General features: G+C 40.3%; 1 protein-coding gene across 2 annotated transcripts; it reads left to right on the top strand.

Annotated features, from left to right (window-relative positions):
- The first annotated feature begins 14,307 nt into the window (after positions 1-14,307).
- cln8 (CLN8, transmembrane ER and ERGIC protein) lies at positions 14,308-18,380 on the top strand. 2 transcript variants are annotated; one of them, XM_002935150.5, is made up of 3 exons: positions 14,308-14,412; positions 16,009-16,646; positions 17,068-18,380. In XM_002935150.5, the coding sequence occupies exons 2-3, from the start codon at positions 16,074-16,076 to the stop codon at positions 17,389-17,391; spliced, it is 897 nt and encodes a 298-aa protein (XP_002935196.1). In that variant the 5' UTR covers positions 14,308-14,412; positions 16,009-16,073; the 3' UTR covers positions 17,392-18,380. The 2 variants fall into 2 exon arrangements, with proteins under 2 accessions (XP_002935196.1, XP_004914543.1); XM_004914486.4 differs by lacking the exon at positions 14,308-14,412 and adding an exon at positions 14,423-14,637.
- Positions 18,381-18,731: the final 351 nt, after the last annotated feature.

The following is an 18,731-nucleotide window of genomic DNA, read 5'->3' as shown; positions in this document are numbered from 1 at the left end:
AGAAGGAATTACAGCAACTGCAAACATTTGACATTATTGAACGGGTTGAAGGCCCAACTCCCTGGGTCTCACCAATTGTTGTTGCACCTAAACCAAAACAACCTGGTAAAATCAGATTATGCATAGACATGCGACATGCAAACCGGGCCATTCAGAGAGAAAGGCATATTACACCTACTATTGATGACATCATCACAGATCTAAATGGTGCTAAATTATTTTCCAAGCTTGACCTTAACTCGGGATATCATCAACTGGAGCTGCATCCCGAATCCAGGTACATTACAACATTTAGCACACACATGGGACTTTGGAGATTTAAGAGACTAAATTTTGGCATTTCATCAGCTGCAGAAATTTTTCAAAATGTTATCAGGGAAACCCTGTCCGGGATACCTGGCGTCCTCAATGTAAGTGATGATATCCTCGTATATGGCACATCCCAACAAGAACATGATAAGCGACTGGAACAAGTATTTCAAAGATTACAAGACTACAACCTGACTCTCAATTCGTCAAAATGTCAGTACAATCAGAAATCTCTAACTTTCTTTGGCTACATTTTCTCCGAAAATGGAGTATCAGCTGACCCTCAGAAAGTAGACGCCATAAAATCAGCCTGTCAGCCCCAGAACACTTCTGAAGTCCGTAGTTTTCTTGGCCTTGTAACATATTGTGGCCGTTTCATACCGGACCTTGCCACGGTGTCAGAACCCCTGCGGCAGCTTACAAAAAAAGATGTTCCATGGTCATGGACCACTGAGCATCAAACGTCTTTTGATGCACTAAAGTCTAGTTTGACTAGTGACACAGTGATGTCTTATTTCGATCCCCTCAAATCTACAGAGCTTGTAGTAGATGCCAGTCCAGTGGGCCTGGGTGCAATTCTTACTCAAATTTCAAAAACTGGTCATGTGCACACCATTTCTTATGCAAGCAAGGCACTAACAGAGACAGAGCAACGTTATTCACAAACAGAAAGGGAAGCTCTTGCAGTTGTTTGGGGGTGTCTGCATTTTCACCTTTACCTGTTTGGGCGCAGTTTTACTGTGGTAAGTGACCACAAGCCACTTGTTCCAATCTTTAATAAACACTCATCCAAACCACCCCCACGAATCGAACGTTGGTTACTCAGACTACAAAACTACTATTTTCATCTGCGTTATGAAGCGGGAAGTGGTAACCCCGCTGACTACTTTTCTAGACATCCATGTCCGCAGGATACAAAAGACAACACCCCAGCAACCATCCTAGCAGAGGAACATGTGAACTTTGTAGTAGCACATGCTGTGCCCAAAGCAATGACAATTGTAGAAATTCAGCAAGCAGTAGATGCTGATCCTCACCTCCAGTTAGTTATTGAAACCGTTAGGTCCAAAAACTGGAGCTCTTTCAATGCTGAGGGCCGTCTACAATGGCCAGAAAAAACAGCATACCTACAAGCATTCTTTAATGCCCGACACTCCCTCTCCATATCTGACTCTAACTTACTTCTGCGTGACAATCGCCTTGTCATCCCTACTCAACTTCAGGACAGGGTAGTTGATCTTGCTCATGAGGCTCATCAAGGTATAGTGAAAACTAAGCAACTCCTAAGAGAGAAAGTGTGGTTTCCAGGAATTGATGCAAAAGTGGAGGCATGTATCCAGTCGTGTATACCCTGCCAGGCAACAACATCTAACTACAAGCGTGCACCTTTGCAAATGACACCCCTGCCTGACAGTCCATGGACAGCAGTTAGTGTTGACTTCTGCTCCTTGCCAGACAATTCTTACCTACTAGTTGTCATGGATGACTTTTCCAGATTTCCTGTGGTTGAAACTGTCTCAGCAACCTCTGCCAGAGCTGTTATACCCAAATTAGACAAGATCTTTTCTGCATATGGCATACCTGAAACTGTGAAGACTGACAATGGCCCCCCCTTCAGTAGTGCAGACTTTCAGTCTTTTGCGACTTACCTAGGCTTTACCCACAGGAAAATAACTCCTTACTGGCCTCAAGCCAATGGTGAGGTTGAACGGTTCATGCAGTGCATCAACAAAACTCTCAGGATTGCAACCATAGAACATAAGGACTTACAACAAGAATTATGCAAATACCTCAGACAGTACAGAGCAACACCTCACTCCTCGACTGGTACACCACCAGCAACTGCACTCTTTAACAGACCATTGCGTATCAAGCTCCCAAACCCCCCTATCTCTTTGCCCAGTACGCCTATTACACTTAATGATGCTGCCGCCAAAGAGAGGATGAAAAGATATGCTGATCAGAGTGGTCATCTTGGGAAAATGATAACAATGAAGGTTGGTGATTGGGTCCTGGTCAAGAGGATGAAACCTGCTAACAAATTATCCTCACCATATCATCCTGAACCGTATCAGGTTACCAAAGTCAAGGGTACAATGGTCACTGCTCATCGAAATGGCCAACAAGTAACCAGAAATATATCCCACTTCAAGAGACTTCAAGGTTATGATGGTGGAACAGACCAAGAGGATTATAGTGATGATGGACAGTTGGACACCAGTTCAACTCCAGACACCCCCGGAGATCTGTCAGCTGCAGTACCACCGCCAACTCAAGCACCAACAGTTCCAGAGAATTCACAGACTGGAATAGCACAACGCTATCCAAAGAGAGCAAATAGAAGACTGCCGGGCCATCTCAAAGATTTTATTTTTCAGTAAAGCATGAGGCATTCTGCCTCCCATACCTTTATGTACTCTGTTGCAGTTCACTTTGTTGTTTTGAAAGGTGGGGAGGGATGTAATGTTGTTCCATCCATCCCTGTATGAATGTTAACTGTTCCTTTTAATATGCATTAGCAGCTTAGCACTGGGTGGAGTAATGAGAAAGGTTGGGACACAGGAAGTGGAAGCGAAGGGGAGGGGACACACTGTGTGGAGAGAGCAGCCATGAATAAACCGGAGTTCTACCCTGCTATCTAAGATCTCCATGTGGGTTTTCTAGTTCTGCTACACCCGTGTACCAGGTTATCACACCATGTTACTGACCTATACTGTTTAGGACAGAAAATCCATAGATTATTTTTAATTAAAGCAGAATACATGTTCAGAACAAGCACTATTCATTAATGCTTGTTAAACATTATAGCAATTGCTCATTTTAGGACCCTTACTATAAAAAGCAGTAACATCTAAGATTGCAGGTGTGGTTGAATTACTAATTCAAATATTATATTTCTGAAATTTAATGCATTACCATCCAAAAGCAACACCCATAGACAGACAAATAAAATGTAGAGCCTATAGCCTATACAGTGTTATAGCTTAAGACCTGCACTGCAAACAAATTGATAAATAAATTGCCCCATGTGGACATACTTAAGAGTATCCATGCAACCCTTAACACATTCAGGACAGCCACCAATTAAACACACCCCCTATAAAAAAAACCTGGACACAAACACAGGGCACACCCGCCATGGACACTGAGTAACTCAATGAACTCTAAACATGTTCTGTGCCAGTCCACAACAATGCTAAAATTAGAAGAACAACAACCTAAAGTAATTTTCCTTTATAAGTGTAGCACTGACCTCCTGCTTTTATTTAGCCACTACTGTAAATTTGTATTTGCACAACACTGGTCCTGAGTACAACACCAACATACTGGCAAGCTGGCTACCATATTAGTTTTTCTACAAATAGGTATAGAAAACTGTGTTTGGGTATAGTATAGATCCTCCGCTCATTGACCGCCTGCAATCAGGCTTCCGCTCAACACACTCAACAGAAACTACACTCACCAAAGTAACCAATGATCTTTTTCCTGGCAAAGCAATATTGCATACTCATCCTTCTAGATCTCTCCGCAGCCTTTGACACAGTTGACCACCCACTACTCATAAACATTCTGTACTACTCTTTCTTGGTTTAAATCTTATCTATCTGACTGTTTCTTTAAATGTGCCTTCTGTAACTCTACTTCAACCTTATTGTTGGACTTCAGTACCACATTTATGCCAATGACAACCAACTCCAATGACTACCTGTCTACTCCTGACCTCTCTCCTTCTGTCCTTTCCCAAGTTACAGACTGCCTTTCTGCTATCTCATCCTTTGATGTTACAGCACCACCTGAGACTAAATCTCTCTAAAACAGAACTCATAATTTATTATTACATTTCCTCCAACATCTTCCTCTGTACCTCAGGTTTCAGTCACAGTTAATAACATGAACTTTCAATCAACCCCACCGGCAATGCTGCTTAGGAATGATCTTAGACTCCAATCTGTCTTTTACACTACACATCCAAACACTTGCAAAATCTTGTCATATTCACCTGTGCAACATTTGCCCTTACCAAGACTCATTCAATCTTTTATCATTTCCCGCTTTGACTACTGTAACTTAGCCGCTTTCACTATTGTAACTTACTCCTTTCAGGTTTTCCAATACATTGCCTTTCACAACTCCAATCTGTTCTAAATGCTGCTGCCAGACTCATTGATATATTTCACCACTCCACATCAGCCCCTCCTCTAAGCAAATCTATTCACTGGCTCCCAATCTCCTCTAGAATCAAATTCAGATTACTAACAATCACATTCAAGACCCTTAACAATGAAGCCCCTCCATATATCTCAACTCTAATCTTCAAATACACTGCTTCACTCAACCTTCACTCTGCTTCTGATCTTCATCTCTCTTCTCCTCTCATCACTTTATTCCATTCCTGACTGCAAGAATTCTCTTTGGTTTCTGTATGTCTCTGGAACTCTCTCTGTCTCACGCCATCACACTCTCCCTACCTTTCAAACTTTAAAATGCTTCCTAAAGACCTATCTAGGGAAGCATATTCAATGTATTGTCAGACATTTATGTATCATAATCACCAATCTGTATTCCTTTTGCTTCAAATGTACTCTCAACCCTTTAGATTGTAAGCTTTTGTGAGTAGGGACCTCTGATCCTATTCTTACTCTGTAAACCCTTGTTTAGAAAGATCCCTGTTCATTATAAATTAATGTAAAGTGCTGAATAGTTTGCTGGCACTATATTAGTAGATGATGATGATGATGGTGATGAATTAACTCTGTGACAAGCAGACAGATATACAATGTATAATCAAATGCATTTGGATAAATGTTCAACATGAACAAATACACTGCATGCAGAGTGAGAAAATATTAGCAAATTTTAACTGATCAGTTTTATTCATAGTGAACTAAATAGAAAGAGAAACTGAGTGCAGTAATCCAGGCCAGATTGGTGCAACATTTGCAACTCACCAGCAGATGGCATATTGTGCATACTGTATGTCAGTGTTTTTCAACCTTTTTTGGGCAAAGGCACACTTGTTTCATGAAAAAAATCACGAGGCACACCACCATTAGAAAATGTTAAAAAATTTAACTCTGTGCCCAGCAGCAGTGCCCCCCTAGTACATTGGTGCCCAGCAGCAGTGCCCCCCTAGTACATTGGTGCCAAGAGCAGTGCCCCCCTAGTACATTGGTGCCCAGCAGCAGTGCCCCCCTAGTACATTGGTGCCAAGAGCAGTGCCCCCCTAGTACATTGGTGCCCTGCCTACGGCACACCAGGCAACATCTCGCGGCACACTAGTGTGCCGCGGAACAGTGGTTGAAAAACGCTGCTGTATGTATTTAAAGTACATTTGCCAATAATTTAGGAGTTCTACATTCAGCCCCTTTATGCTTATACTTTTCTGCTAACAATACCTTGTAGGCATTGGACTATAACAGCCTTTTTTCTAGGTTAAAGCCTGGTCAACATTCTACTGTAAGAATACCTGGGCGGCGGGGACGCCCGCCTCTCCATACGCGCCGATGCGCGTCCCCTACTCCTCTGGCGCGCAAAGGTTCGCGCGCATCCTTTTAAAGTCCGGCACGCGCATGATGTCATCACGCTGGCGCCAAATTCAAATATTTAAAGGTCCCTCTAGGTATTTTCAGTGCCCAACTTCGGTTTCGCCTCCTGGTTCTTGTTTCTCTGCAGTTTGACTCTGATTCGTGTTTTGACCCTTGCCTGACCCTGACTTTGCTGATTTCCGCCTGTATTGACCCTTTGCCTGACCCTGACTTTGCTGATTTCCGCCTGTATTGACCCTTTGCCTGACCCTGACTTTGCTGACCGCCTGTATTGACCCTCTGCCTGACCCTGACTTTGCTGATTTCCGCCTGTATTGACCCTCTGCCTGACCCTGACTTTGCTGATTGCCGCCTGTATTGACCCTCTGCCTGTGTTTTGACTACGATTCCGGAATCTGACTTTGTACTTCGCTGCCCATTTGGTTTGACCTCGGCCTGATCACTTTGTCTCTTCTTCCCAAATTCTGCTAGGTTCCCTTGCCTGCTCAGAACATTTGCCCTGGTCCTCTCACAATAAGTCCTGGTGGCACCCGAGTAGCGGAGGGCTCCTCGCGAAGTAAAACTAGGCTGTTATAGGCAGAAGAGTGAGCTCAGACCAGGACCTCGGCTGTTGTTCTGAGTTTTGGGATACCGTGCGTGATATCTACTTTCACTTTTTTTCCAAACCCAGCCCTTTTATAAGTGATACCACTTATATAATAAGGGTGAACAAAGCAACAATTTTTTTTAATAATGTTGTTCCACCATAGGTCCTTGTTGAAGTATCTTTTTGTCTCAGTTTGCATTTAAAGTTGTTTTATTAAGGTAAATAAATAGTATCAAAATATGTGCCAAATGCATGCAGTTGGAAACATGGGTACCATTGATAAAGAATATTAATATTCTGTTAAATTGATGTTAAATAACATGGATAAAAAGTGTGATTTAAATTACCTGCCAGTGAAGTCTAATGTGTTTATTGCTAACTGAAACTGCATGATATTTGCAACTACTGTGGCCCAGTTACTGTGAAGGCAGTGTGACGTGGACCTCTGCTACATATTCCTCTTCTACATATTAAAAGGCCATAGTAATTGCTTATGTGTTGATGCTGTTGAAATTCCATGAGGGTAGGATTGATCTTAAGCACCGTTGTAAAAACTTAACAAAAAATAAATAACTAAAAGAAGTGCAAATTGATTTATCTGATTGGTCGCTATGGGTTATTAGATTTGGGCAAGATGTGTATATTTTATTACATTACCCATTTTAAGGGGTTATGTAATAAAAGGCACTAAGTTTGCCCAGGAACAGCAACCCATAACAACCAGCAGGTAAAATTTACTAGTCACCTCTTTGAATGCAAACATGTTATTGGTTGCTATGGGTTACTGCTATTGGGCAACCTTAGTGCCTTTAAAATGGGTAATGTAATACTTATAATATCAGGAATCCCCAACCTTTTTTTACCCGTGAGCCACACTCAAATGTAAAAAAAGTTGGGGAGCAACTAAGCATGAAAAATGTTCCTGGAGGTGCAAAATAAGGGCTGTGATTGGCTATTGGATAGCTCCTATGTGGACTGGCAGCCTAAATGAGGCTCTGTTTGGCAGTGCAACCGGTTTTTATGCAACCAAAGCTTTCCTCCAATCCAGGAATTCAAAAATAAGCACCTGCTTAGAGCAACACTGAGAGCAACATCCAAGGGATTGGGGAGCAACATGTTGCTCAAGAACCACTGGTTGGGGATCACTGCATTACATATAGGGGTAAGAGTTAAAACTCCCACATACTTTACTTTTTCTTCTATTCAGTTCTGATTTATGAGGTAGGAGGAAGGGGGGAATTGAACCTGCTCAGAAATAAGGAAAAATCATGAGTCAACCTCCCCACATTTGGGGTTGTTTGCTAGACCCACCAGTATCCCAGTTTTTTTTAATGATTCTGGATACAGGGACACCAGATAAGGCATCAAATGCTTGTATCTAACTTTAGAAATGCATCCTGCCACTACCATTCACCCAAACGTGTACCTTATATGTCAAGGGTAAATTAAATTAGAACAGCCTCAAGTAGGCATTCAAAACAAACTTTGACGGACTCAGCACTGACTGTGATCAGCAGCACAGTATTTATGAGGGGCAGGGGGAGGCACATAGACATTTTCCCTCCCACTCATACCCCATGACTGATGGGGAATACGAATACATCATATATATTCTAAAACACCCTTGCAGTAAACTATATGTAGGAGAGACAACTAGGATTGGTGAGCATAGAAGTGATGTGAGATTGGGTATAAGTACATCTCCAAAAGCAAAGCACTTCCTACAAGAGAAAAATGTAGTGAGTCTATTGAGGTTCGTGGTGATTGAACAGGCGTTGACACCAAACGATGGGGGTGACAGGGAGTTACAACAATGTGAGCTAAAGTAGATTTATAAATTAAATACCCTCTCTCCCAGTGGATTAAATGAGGATAGGGAACTGTCACTATTCTTTTGACGACCTTAACCTATGTGAGAAAGTGGTTTTTAGTTATGTGGTTGTGGTGATCCCTGATGGGGGCCCTGTGTGCATGTACAGTAGTTTTTTATAGGAAGATTTTATGTGTGTTTGTGTGAACTGATGTGTGCTATAAGTGTGCAAAATGGATCTGGGAGGCTTGGAGGGCAATTAGCTATTGTTAGGGGTCCCTCAGATTTCTGTGGAACACTATTTTGTGGCTGGTCTCTTCTGTGGTACCTACTGCCTTCCTTGTTCTTACCTAACTTGGCTCGGCCAGTTCTAACTCCCTGCAACATAGGACCCTTTCTCTCAGATGGGCCTTTGCTATACTGGTCAAGGAAGAGTTAACCACACTAACACTTTAAAACAGCTTGGGTGCCAGTGGTTCCTCAAATGAATAATAAACTCTTTATTTGCTGAATGTTACACAGTCTCTTCAGTTATACTGTTCAGATGGTACGTGTATCAATCACATCACAGTTGCTACAGAGACTTTCACCCCTTGGATGTTATTCTAATGGGCATAGTATTCACAATACCCCAGAGTACTCACTTATGGGAATATTGGTCCCTGGATCTAGCAGGTGCTCACAGCAATGCCACTCTCCTCTGTCAGTGTGTTTTAACACTGGAAATTATGTTCCCCAATAAAAATTAGAACTAATGAATAAATAGAAATGCAGTCTCATGCAACTACCAGTTTGTCAATCTCTGGCTGTATGAGGACAAACACTAATGTGAATAAGGTGTAAAGAATTTGTAGTTTTATGAAGTATAGTTTTGCAGGGAGCACCCAGTTCAATAATACATGTTTAGCACTTCACATATCTATAAAATGTGTCAAAAGAGGCAATATATAACCTGGAAACAGGTGCCAAAGGTCATTTGAATTAGACTTAAGGAATGCTTTTCCTTTTACTGATTAGGAAAAGAATAGCAAACTTACAGTGCCAGGAAATCTGTTTCTTATCTGCATGCTGAGTTTTATACTATTACAAGCAGAATATTCTCTGCAATTGCACTCTTTATATTAAAAGAAATGAACATCCTCTTGAAATAAAGCTGTCCTGGTAAAGTTTCAATGGAAGCGGAAGTTTTTACCTTGCCTCATCAATGGGCTCTATACCACAATCAAAACAAATAATGTGTATGGTGATAGCACATATTTTCCTTGGGGTGGCCATGCTAACTTAGTAGTATGGGGTCCCATGATAACTGATGGTGGCCCTGTAAAAATGTCAATAGGTTAAAAGCAGGAATATATTTATTTACATAAAATTAAACTTTAGAGATGCACCATATCCATAAGTTTTTAGATCATCTGTGAACTGTACAGAGTCTTTACATCTAATGACTTATTCAATCTGGGTAGCATTTCCTATATTGTATGGAACGTCTGGTTTACATGAACTAATCAGATTAAAAAAAATAGGATTATGGGTAAGAGTGAGTGAGGATTTTAACTGATCGTATACACTGTCTAGCATTTAAAATCTTGAAGAGAGGAATTGTAAAACAACTATACCACATTGGGTTCTAGCAAATACATTGTTTTTTTTAACTACTGACATCAATAATCATTATACAAGTGTGTGAAGCAGTGCAAACCCCTCCATACAGTAGCCATGGACATAGGCGGAGGGTGACTTTTTTGTTTGATGAGGCTAAAGATGGGCCATACATAGACTGACCTAAAGCTAATGTGACACTTAGTGGATTCGCTGCTGGTGTAAAGAACGAACCTCCCAACAACCTCTTGCAATTCCCACTGACTTCCAGGGATACTGCGAAATAGTGCAGGTGGGAGTGTTTTTTTTACCCTAAAATGCTTAGGATGTAAAAGTATTTATACATGCACTTCTGTGGGGGGTTCTCCATACATTTGTGTTTGTAATCAGTTAGCTTAAAGGGGTAGTTCACCTTTAAATTAACTTTTAATATGATGTAGACATTGATATTCTGAGACAATTTGCAATTGGTCCTCTTTTATTTTTAATGGGTTTTTAGTTATTTACCTTTTTGTTCAGCAGCTTTCCATTTGGTATTTCAGCAGCTATCTGGTTGCTAGGGTCTTATTTACCCTAGCAACCAGGTAGTGGCTTAAACAAGAGATGGGAATATGAATAGTTAAGGGGCCTGCATGGAAAAATAAGTAATACAAAATTACAATAATAATAAAAATATAGCCTCGCAGAGCAATACTTTTTGGCTGCCAGGGTCAGTGACCCCCATTTGATAGCTGGAAAGAGGCAGAAGAGAAAGGCAAATTATTCAAGGACTATAAAAAAATTAATTAGGAAGACCAATTGCAAAGTTGCTAGGAATAGGCCATTCTATAACATACTAAAAGTGAACTTAAATGTTAACTACCCCTTTAGATGTTTTTAAGTTAGTTTTATAGAAAGAGAGGCAGCGGGTACTGACATCCAAGACACATTATATATACAGTGAGACGCAGTCTGTATTTACAAAACCAGCACATTATATACAGTGAGAGGCAGTGGGTACTGATGGCAGATATTCAGGCCCTGGCACTATAACACTGGCACTGATATACAACATTGGCCCCACTGTAACTATTTAGAAATGAACAAAACAATGACAAAAGTAAAAAAAAAAAATAGTAAGTGCAAAAAACAACAACAAATATATAAAAGCACAATTAGCTTTTTCAGAGGGAAAGTGTTAACTTACCATCCATCTGTTAGGGTAGGTGATAGAGATATTATAGATGTCAGATGACAAAAATCAATTTAATTTCAGCTAGTGATTCAGGTTTTAGAACTGAGTTGGTGAGGTTCTTAGGTAAAGTTACAGCCTGCAGATTCTTTTTTTCATTCTTCATTTCTACACTGCCTTCAGTTTGTAATATCTCCCGAGCCCTGTCTGCATCTTTAAAAATGCTTTCTGGTTGTTGGATTTACTTATTCTGACAACCAAACAATGGATACTCTTTAACACTACATTTTTATTGTAACTACTATTTTATATGGCTTATCTTTCTATAGAGGCCCTTGCTTATACATGTTTTAATCATACCAACCATCTACAGGTATAGGATCTAATATGCAAAATGCTTGGGACCAATATGGATCCATGCAGATTAGGTACCATCAAGTGCAAGTTACTGATTCGTTATTGAAGAGAAAAGGGAAATGGTTTTTAAAAAGTAGGACAAATTGGACTCTCTGTGGGAGATGGCCCTCCCATAATTTGGAGCTTTCTATAAGGCAGGGGTCCTGAACCTTTCTTACTTGTGAGCCGCAGTCAAATGTAAAAAGACTTGGAGAGCAACACAAGCATCATAAAAGTACATGGAGGTGCCAAATAAGGGCTAAGATTGGCTATTAGGTAGCCTCTATGCACACTGTCAGCTTACAGGGGCTTTATTTGGTAGTAAATCTTGTTTTTATTCAACCAAACCTTGCCACTAAGTCAGGAATTCAAAAATAACTACCTGGTTTGGAGGCACTGAGAGAACATCCAAGGGGTTGGTGAGCAACCAACGGGCCACTGGTTGGGGATCACTGCTATAAGGGATCCCATACTGTACCTGGTAGCTAGGTAAGCAGTACTTTGACAACCACACAACCATAGAAATTCCAAACTTGTTGCTGAACAATAAGTTAAATTAAAGAAGACTTATGCCTTAGAATACCATCATCTACATGCTGAACATTAATTTAAATGTGAATTATCCATTAAAACACTTGAGATGTGTATTTAAATTGCCAGTTTTAAAATTGTACAATGCAACATATCCAAATGGGGTAGAGCATTTTAGGATTAAGGGGTCAGTGTGCCAAAGGCAAACGTGCAAAAATAAGAAACGCAGTGTTGTCACTGTTGTGTACTGTGCGTGACATCATATAAGGAAGTAAAAAAGCAACTTTAATGTTTATAGGGGTCACTGACCCCCTCAGCACAGGGCCTGTGTGGAAGAGAAGGATCAGCAGAGGGATGATTCTGAGAGAGGTGACTGTGCGGCAACTGCAGGAATATTTTATTAGTTGATTTCTTTTACAGGTATTGGACCCCTTATCCGGAAACCCATTATCCAGAAAGTTCCAAATTAGGGAAAGGTCATCTCCTGTAGACTCTATTGTAATCAAATAATTCATATTTTTAAAAATGGTTTCCTTTTTCTCTGTAATAATAAAACAGTACCTTGTATTTGATCTTAACTAAGATATAATTAATCCTTATTGGAGCCAAAACAATCCTATTGGGTTTAATTACTGTTTAAATATTTTGTTCTTAGTAGACTTAAGGTAGGTAATCCGAATTATGGAAAAACCGGGGTCCCGAGCATTCTGGATAACAGGTCCTATACCTGTACAGTTTTGTGTTACATTTTAGTAATGCATTAATACTTCATTGTGCTTGTCAGTGCATTGTGGCAGAATATAGACATCGTCTATTCAAGTGACATCCCCTATGCTGCCTCAGCATTTAACAAGTCTGCATTTTTAGATTTCTGACAAAACAAATTCCAACTGTCTCTCCAGCCCCACCAACCCTCTGCTGTATTATACAGTATCATCCTACAGGGGACAATACAGGAGACTATAGCATCACAACTTGATCAGTGGAGCCGATCTCCCTTGTGGCCCACAAGGTAGATGGCTACGCTGATCATTATTTCTTATACATTACTGACCCTGCTCTAGGGTTGTTCAGTGTCACGCTTTACAAACTAAGTATATGATGTTACAAGTTTACAATACATAGGGGCACATTTAATAACCCACGAATCCGAATTCCAATTGGAAAACTGACATTTTGCGACTTTTTCGTATTTTTTGCGATTTTTTCGGCGCCTTTACGACTTTTCGGAAATTGTCGCAATTTTTTCATTACCAATACGATTTGTGTGAAAAAACGCGAGTTTATCTTGTCGCGACTTTTTCGTATTGAGCGCTCGTAAGCGGCGGGCGAAACTTTCAGACTTAGCATGATTTTGGAAGCCTCCCATAGGACTCAATGGCACCCTGCAGCTCCAACCTGGCCCAAGGAAAGTCACGATACTGAAGCTTGAATGAATCCAAATCTTTCGTACTCGGCGCAAAGGCTACGAAAAAGTCGCGACTTTTCACGCAAGTAGTAACGCTACGAAAAAATCGCCAGATTTTGCGCAACATTCGGAATGGCAACGAAAAAGTCGCGACAATTTTCCGAAAAATCGCCAAATACCGATCATTACGAAAAAAACGCAATCAGACACATTCGGCCAGTTCGTGAGTAAGTAAATGTGCCCCATAGTCTAATGGAAAGGGTAGAAAACCTGTTTCCTAACACTAAGGGGCACATTTACTAACCCACGAACGGGCCGAATGCGTCAGATTGCGTTTTTTTCGTAATGATCTGTAATTTTGCGTTTTTTTCGGCGTCTTTACAATTTTTGTGTAAAAACGCGAGTTTTTCGGCGTCTTTACGATTTTTGCGTAAAAACGCGAGTTTTTCGTAGCCATTACGAAAGTTGCGCAAAGTCGCGATTTTTTCGTAGCATTAAAACTTGCGCGAAACGTCGCGCCTTTTAAGTTTTAACGCTACGAAAAAGGCGTGACTTTGCGCGCAAGTGTTAACGCTACGAAAAAATCGCGACTTTGCGCATCTTTCGTAATGGCTACGAAAAACTCGCGTTTTTACGCAAAAATCGTAAAGACGCCGAAAAACTCGTGTTTTTACGCAAAAATCGTAAAGACGCCGATAAACTCGCAAAAAATACGAAAAAGTCGCAAAATGTTCGTTTCCAATCGGAATTTTTCCAATTCGGATTCGAAATCGTGTCTTTGTAAATCAGCCCCTAATACTAACATTGACCCCATACACAATTATCTAACTCCTTATAGATAAATAGACTTTAAAAAAAATAATGTTTACAATCTTCCAGATACGCTTTTATTATCTGAATCCAATTTTGCTTTAAGTTGTGGAGAGCTCCCCCCCCCCTTGTCACTTGGTACAGCCCAAAACTGCTGAGAGAACAGGAAGTGTTTGCAGCTGGCTGTGAGATCATGTGCTCCGAGAGGAAAGCTCCCTCTGTGGGTTCCAGACTGACTCAACGAAGGTAAGGGGAATACAACAGCTTTTCAGATATTGGCTGAGGAGCAGGTTTTGCCGGTTTTCTTATTTTTTTTAATACATGGAGCCTGTCTCGCGTTGTATGGGTAACTGCCTGTGGGGAGGATGCCGGAGAGATGCAGTCTGACGACTGACCGGCTGCTGTTGCTAAAAACTAGTCACAGTACGTCGCAAGGGAACTGTAGTTAAGAGATGAATGGCCGCAGCATTGGTAAAGTGAAAAATGATCTAGTCATGTCTGCTCTGTAGAAGTTAATTGTGTAATTAAAGAATTCCAGCTAAACCAAAACTTAATATCACAATAATATTTTTTTTTCATGATCCATTTATTATTAATATGTTAATTTGCCTGTAAACTGCCAGGCCATTTTCTTCTCTGGCATTGTGCATAAGTGGTTGCTACAAGTATATCCTGTGTGTGACCCCCTTGGGGTGTATCAGCTGAAACTCAATTGTCACAGACCAATTCCTATGATGTGAAGTTGGCCTCAGTAGCATCCCAGTGCAGATCATGAGGGGTCCAGCCTTATGGCCAGTTACAATGAAATGATGTGTATTGTCATTGTGACTATAGGACAGTGAGTGTTATTACCATGTTTTCATCAAGACATGCATCTTTATTATTAGCTAAGGGGCCCAAATGTTAGACAACAAAGGCAAGTCAATTGCCTCTGCTTATTATTATTATTAACATTTATTTATAAAGCGCCAACATATTCCGCAGCGCTGTACAATAAGTGGGTTTCATACATTGGACATACAGAGTAACATATAAAGTAATCAATAACCGATACAAGAGGTGAAGAGGGCCCTGCCCAAAAGAGCTTACTTGCTTAGAAAAGCAAACTATTCTGGCAGTATAGTTGGTTGCATATGAAGTATGGAACTTTAAAAATATTTTAAATTGTACACAGAGCGGGGGGCTTTAACTTTACCAGTTTTGTGTCTTCTGGTTTATTATAGGGGGGACAATAAAAGGACAAGGAAAAGGTTTATCACTGGGGGCTGCCATGGTTTTATTTTGTGGATTCACCCACCACCCCACTGTAAATATAGTTGGTAACCTTAGACTCTGGCCAGGTGTCCCGCTTTGATTCGGATTCGGCCGAATCCATGTGCCTGGCTAAAGTAGATTGGAATCATGTAACTTTACGTCACATGTGGGTGCGGTTCACTTTAACCCTTCTGTACCCTAATTTGCATTTGGTTTGGTATTTAGCCAAATCTTTTGCAGAGGATTTGGGGTTCGGCCAAATCTCACAATAGTAGATTCGGTGCTTTCCTACTCCTAGCTAACTGTTGGGTCACATGAATAAATCTTATGCTGTTGTTCCCCTTTCATTTTCATAATATTTTACATGCAGAAAAGGAAGCTATCATGTGCCTTGTTGAAAGTCACAGGACAGAAAATGTTATTAGCAAGCTTATTTCAATGCTTTAAAATAAGAATGTACAGTTTACTTTGAATGCTTTTATACAGGTGTAAACTATGAATTAAAATCTTTATGCCAATATCCTTCAACTAAAAGGAAATATTAATAAAGAATTTAGGAATTTCAATGTTCTTCCCTCTTTGTTTCAGATAAATATGCTGCCTAGTGTTCCTGCAAAGCCATGATGCTCTAAGAAATACTTCTCTCACGAGTGATGCTCTGCCAGCCCTTGGCCAAAATGAGTATTATCAACAGTCCCCTGAATTCTGAGGGAACTCTTAGTTTGGAAATGGATTATTCATCATGGAATACCTGCTTAATACTTATTGGTGCCAGTTGTCTGGGATACATGTTTCTTTTTGTGTTATGCCATCTAGTGTCCATTCTTATATCGGCTACTTATTGTTCTCTATGTCCCAAAGAAAAAGTATTTTGGGATCTAGCAGCCACACGTGCAGTATTTGGTATACATTGCATTTATGCTGGGCTGAGAGCTTTACTAGTCGACCCAGTACTGACTGCTGACACAATCACTGGTCAGCAGAGTTGGTCCCAGTTAACTATACTAATAGCAGTTGGTTTTTTTCTGTTTGAAAATCTTGCTCTTCACCTTTCTAATTTTATATTTTGGACATGTGATATTTTACTAGCAGTTCATCACTTTTTTGCTTTTCTTGGCTTTTTGGGTGCTGTGCTATATAGCATTGGTGGACATTATTTGGCTATGCTGACATTGTTACTGGAAATGAGCACACCATTTACCTGCATTTCCTGGATGCTGCTTAAGGTAATCCTTCATTTACTACATTTTAGTTACTATTAGCCATTTACTAGGTAATTCACCTTAACTTTGTATAGCTATCTTGGTCCAGATTTCTTTATCTTTGGCAGACAGTTTGTGTGCTATTGGATAATTTTTTTTAAAATAAATACATATAACATTTTAAAGGGTTCAGACACTTTCAAGGACCACTAAAATATGTATAAGGCACATTCAAGGACTTCAGAACTTTCTTGAAGACTTACCGTATGTCTTATTGATTGCTGAATTTTTATAAAGTCCCTTTAATACATTTCACTTATATTTATTGGAAGTACCCATATAAGAGCAGCCCTTGGGTAAATAACTATTGTTTATTTGGGAGTGCATTGGTTTAAAGTAAACCTCCAAGATGTTTCTTCTAATTTTTTTTCTTTGTTCCTTCCAGGCTGGTTGTTCAGATACCTTATTTTGGAAAGTTAATCAATGGATAATGATTCATATGTTCCACTGCCGCATGGTCCTCACTTACCACCTGTGGTGGGTATGTTTGTACAACTGGGATCGTTTCAAAAACTCTCTTCCCTTTGTATATATAGCATTCTTTTTTACTGGACTGGCAATTCTAACAATAATATTAAACCCTTATTGGACTCATAAGAAGACACAACAACTCTTGACCCCAGTTGACTGGAACTTTAAGGGGACATCAGTGAAATCCAGTTCATTGAAAGCAAATGGAAGGATTAAACGTCACAAGAAGAAACAGTAAAAAAAAAAAATACCCAAAACAAAACTTTTTTTCATAGCTATTATATTGTTTTTCTCTTCACTCAGACCAAAAGTATTGATGTATGGAATAACCTTATTGTAAATATTCTTATCAACAGTATTACTGTTTTGAGGTAACCCTTTAAATTACCAATTAACTTGAAATCAAAGGTGACAGTTTTACTAAAAAATGCTTTGACACTGGTATGTACATGTTGATTCAGACAAAGTACATACATGTAAAGTAGGTCTATAATCACTGTGTAGGACCATCTTTTTATTTAACACAATGAAATCTTACTAAAGCTTAGAGTGAGAGTGTTAGTACCCTTCTCTATTTACCCTATTTACCATAGGGTGAAACTAGAGTTCACTATATCCACGGCTTTCCTGCAGTTTTGGTCATCTGTGCGTGTGGCTGACCAAATATGCTGGGAACCGCACTTTTAAATATCTTTAAAAGTCGGCAATTCAGAACTCTTTATGGGGGGGAAGCTATAGTGAATGGGGCTGGATGGGCATTGATAGTCACTAGATATTTGTCTATTGCCCCAGTCCAAGAAACTCCAGTTTTAAAGAGTTGCAGATCAGAATTCTATAGAATCTGTTATTCCTAATAAGTTACATTTACTTCAGTATGTTTTGGGCATTGCAGTATGAAATATTTATGTATACATAGAAAGTAGAGAAAAAGGGCTGACCAGAGATGAATACTAGTGTGCTATGTTCCTTAGCATTTTTAACTGGTGTTTAACAAGCCTCATTTATTTAATTTCACTACAACATATCCTTTCATATATTTGTGGCGTTCTTAGTTTGGGAAATAAAGCATTATTTCCCGCACCTCTTTGCTGGTTGGGAAAGTGCAGGAGAGCATCACCAAAAAAGCACAATACGCTATCATCCTCATGTAAAACTTAAGGTGGCCATACACGAGCAGATCCGCTCGCTTGGCGATGTCGCCAAGCGAGCGGATCTTCCCCCGATATCCCCACCTACGGGTGGGTGATATCGGGGAGCATTTAGGTAAAAAAAATAAATAATCCGATCGTTTGGCCCTGGGGCCAAATGATCGGATTATGTGGGCGGCAATGGGGCAGTCGGATCGGGGACCGCATCAACGAGCCGATGCGGTCCCCGATCCGACCAGATTTTCTAACCTGGGTGATCGAGATCTGGCCAATTTCAGGCCAGATATCGGTCGGCCAGGCCGCTCTGCTCTCCCCATACACGGGCCGATTAGCTGCCGAATCGGTCCAAGGGACCGATATCGGCAGCTATAGTCGGCCCGTGTATGGGGACCTTTAAACAACTTTTGTCCCATTTGTACAGTAAAGTATA

Source organism: Xenopus tropicalis, chromosome 5 (assembly GCF_000004195.4).
Source record: "Xenopus tropicalis strain Nigerian chromosome 5, UCB_Xtro_10.0, whole genome shotgun sequence".
NCBI lineage: Eukaryota > Metazoa > Chordata > Amphibia > Anura > Pipidae > Xenopus > Xenopus tropicalis.
The sequence above is the reverse complement of the archived record's forward strand: the minus strand, read 5'-3'. Positions and strand labels throughout refer to the sequence as shown.

Excerpts from the sequence above, each read along its gene's own strand:
- cln8 (XM_002935150.5), top strand. The coding sequence starts at position 16,074 with ATGCTCTGCCAGCCCTTGGCCAAAATGAGTATTATCAACAGTCCCCTG. Across the intron at positions 16,647-17,067 it reads TTTCCTGGATGCTGCTTAAG|GCTGGTTGTTCAGATACCTT; the intron begins GTAATCCTTCAT and ends TGTTCCTTCCAG.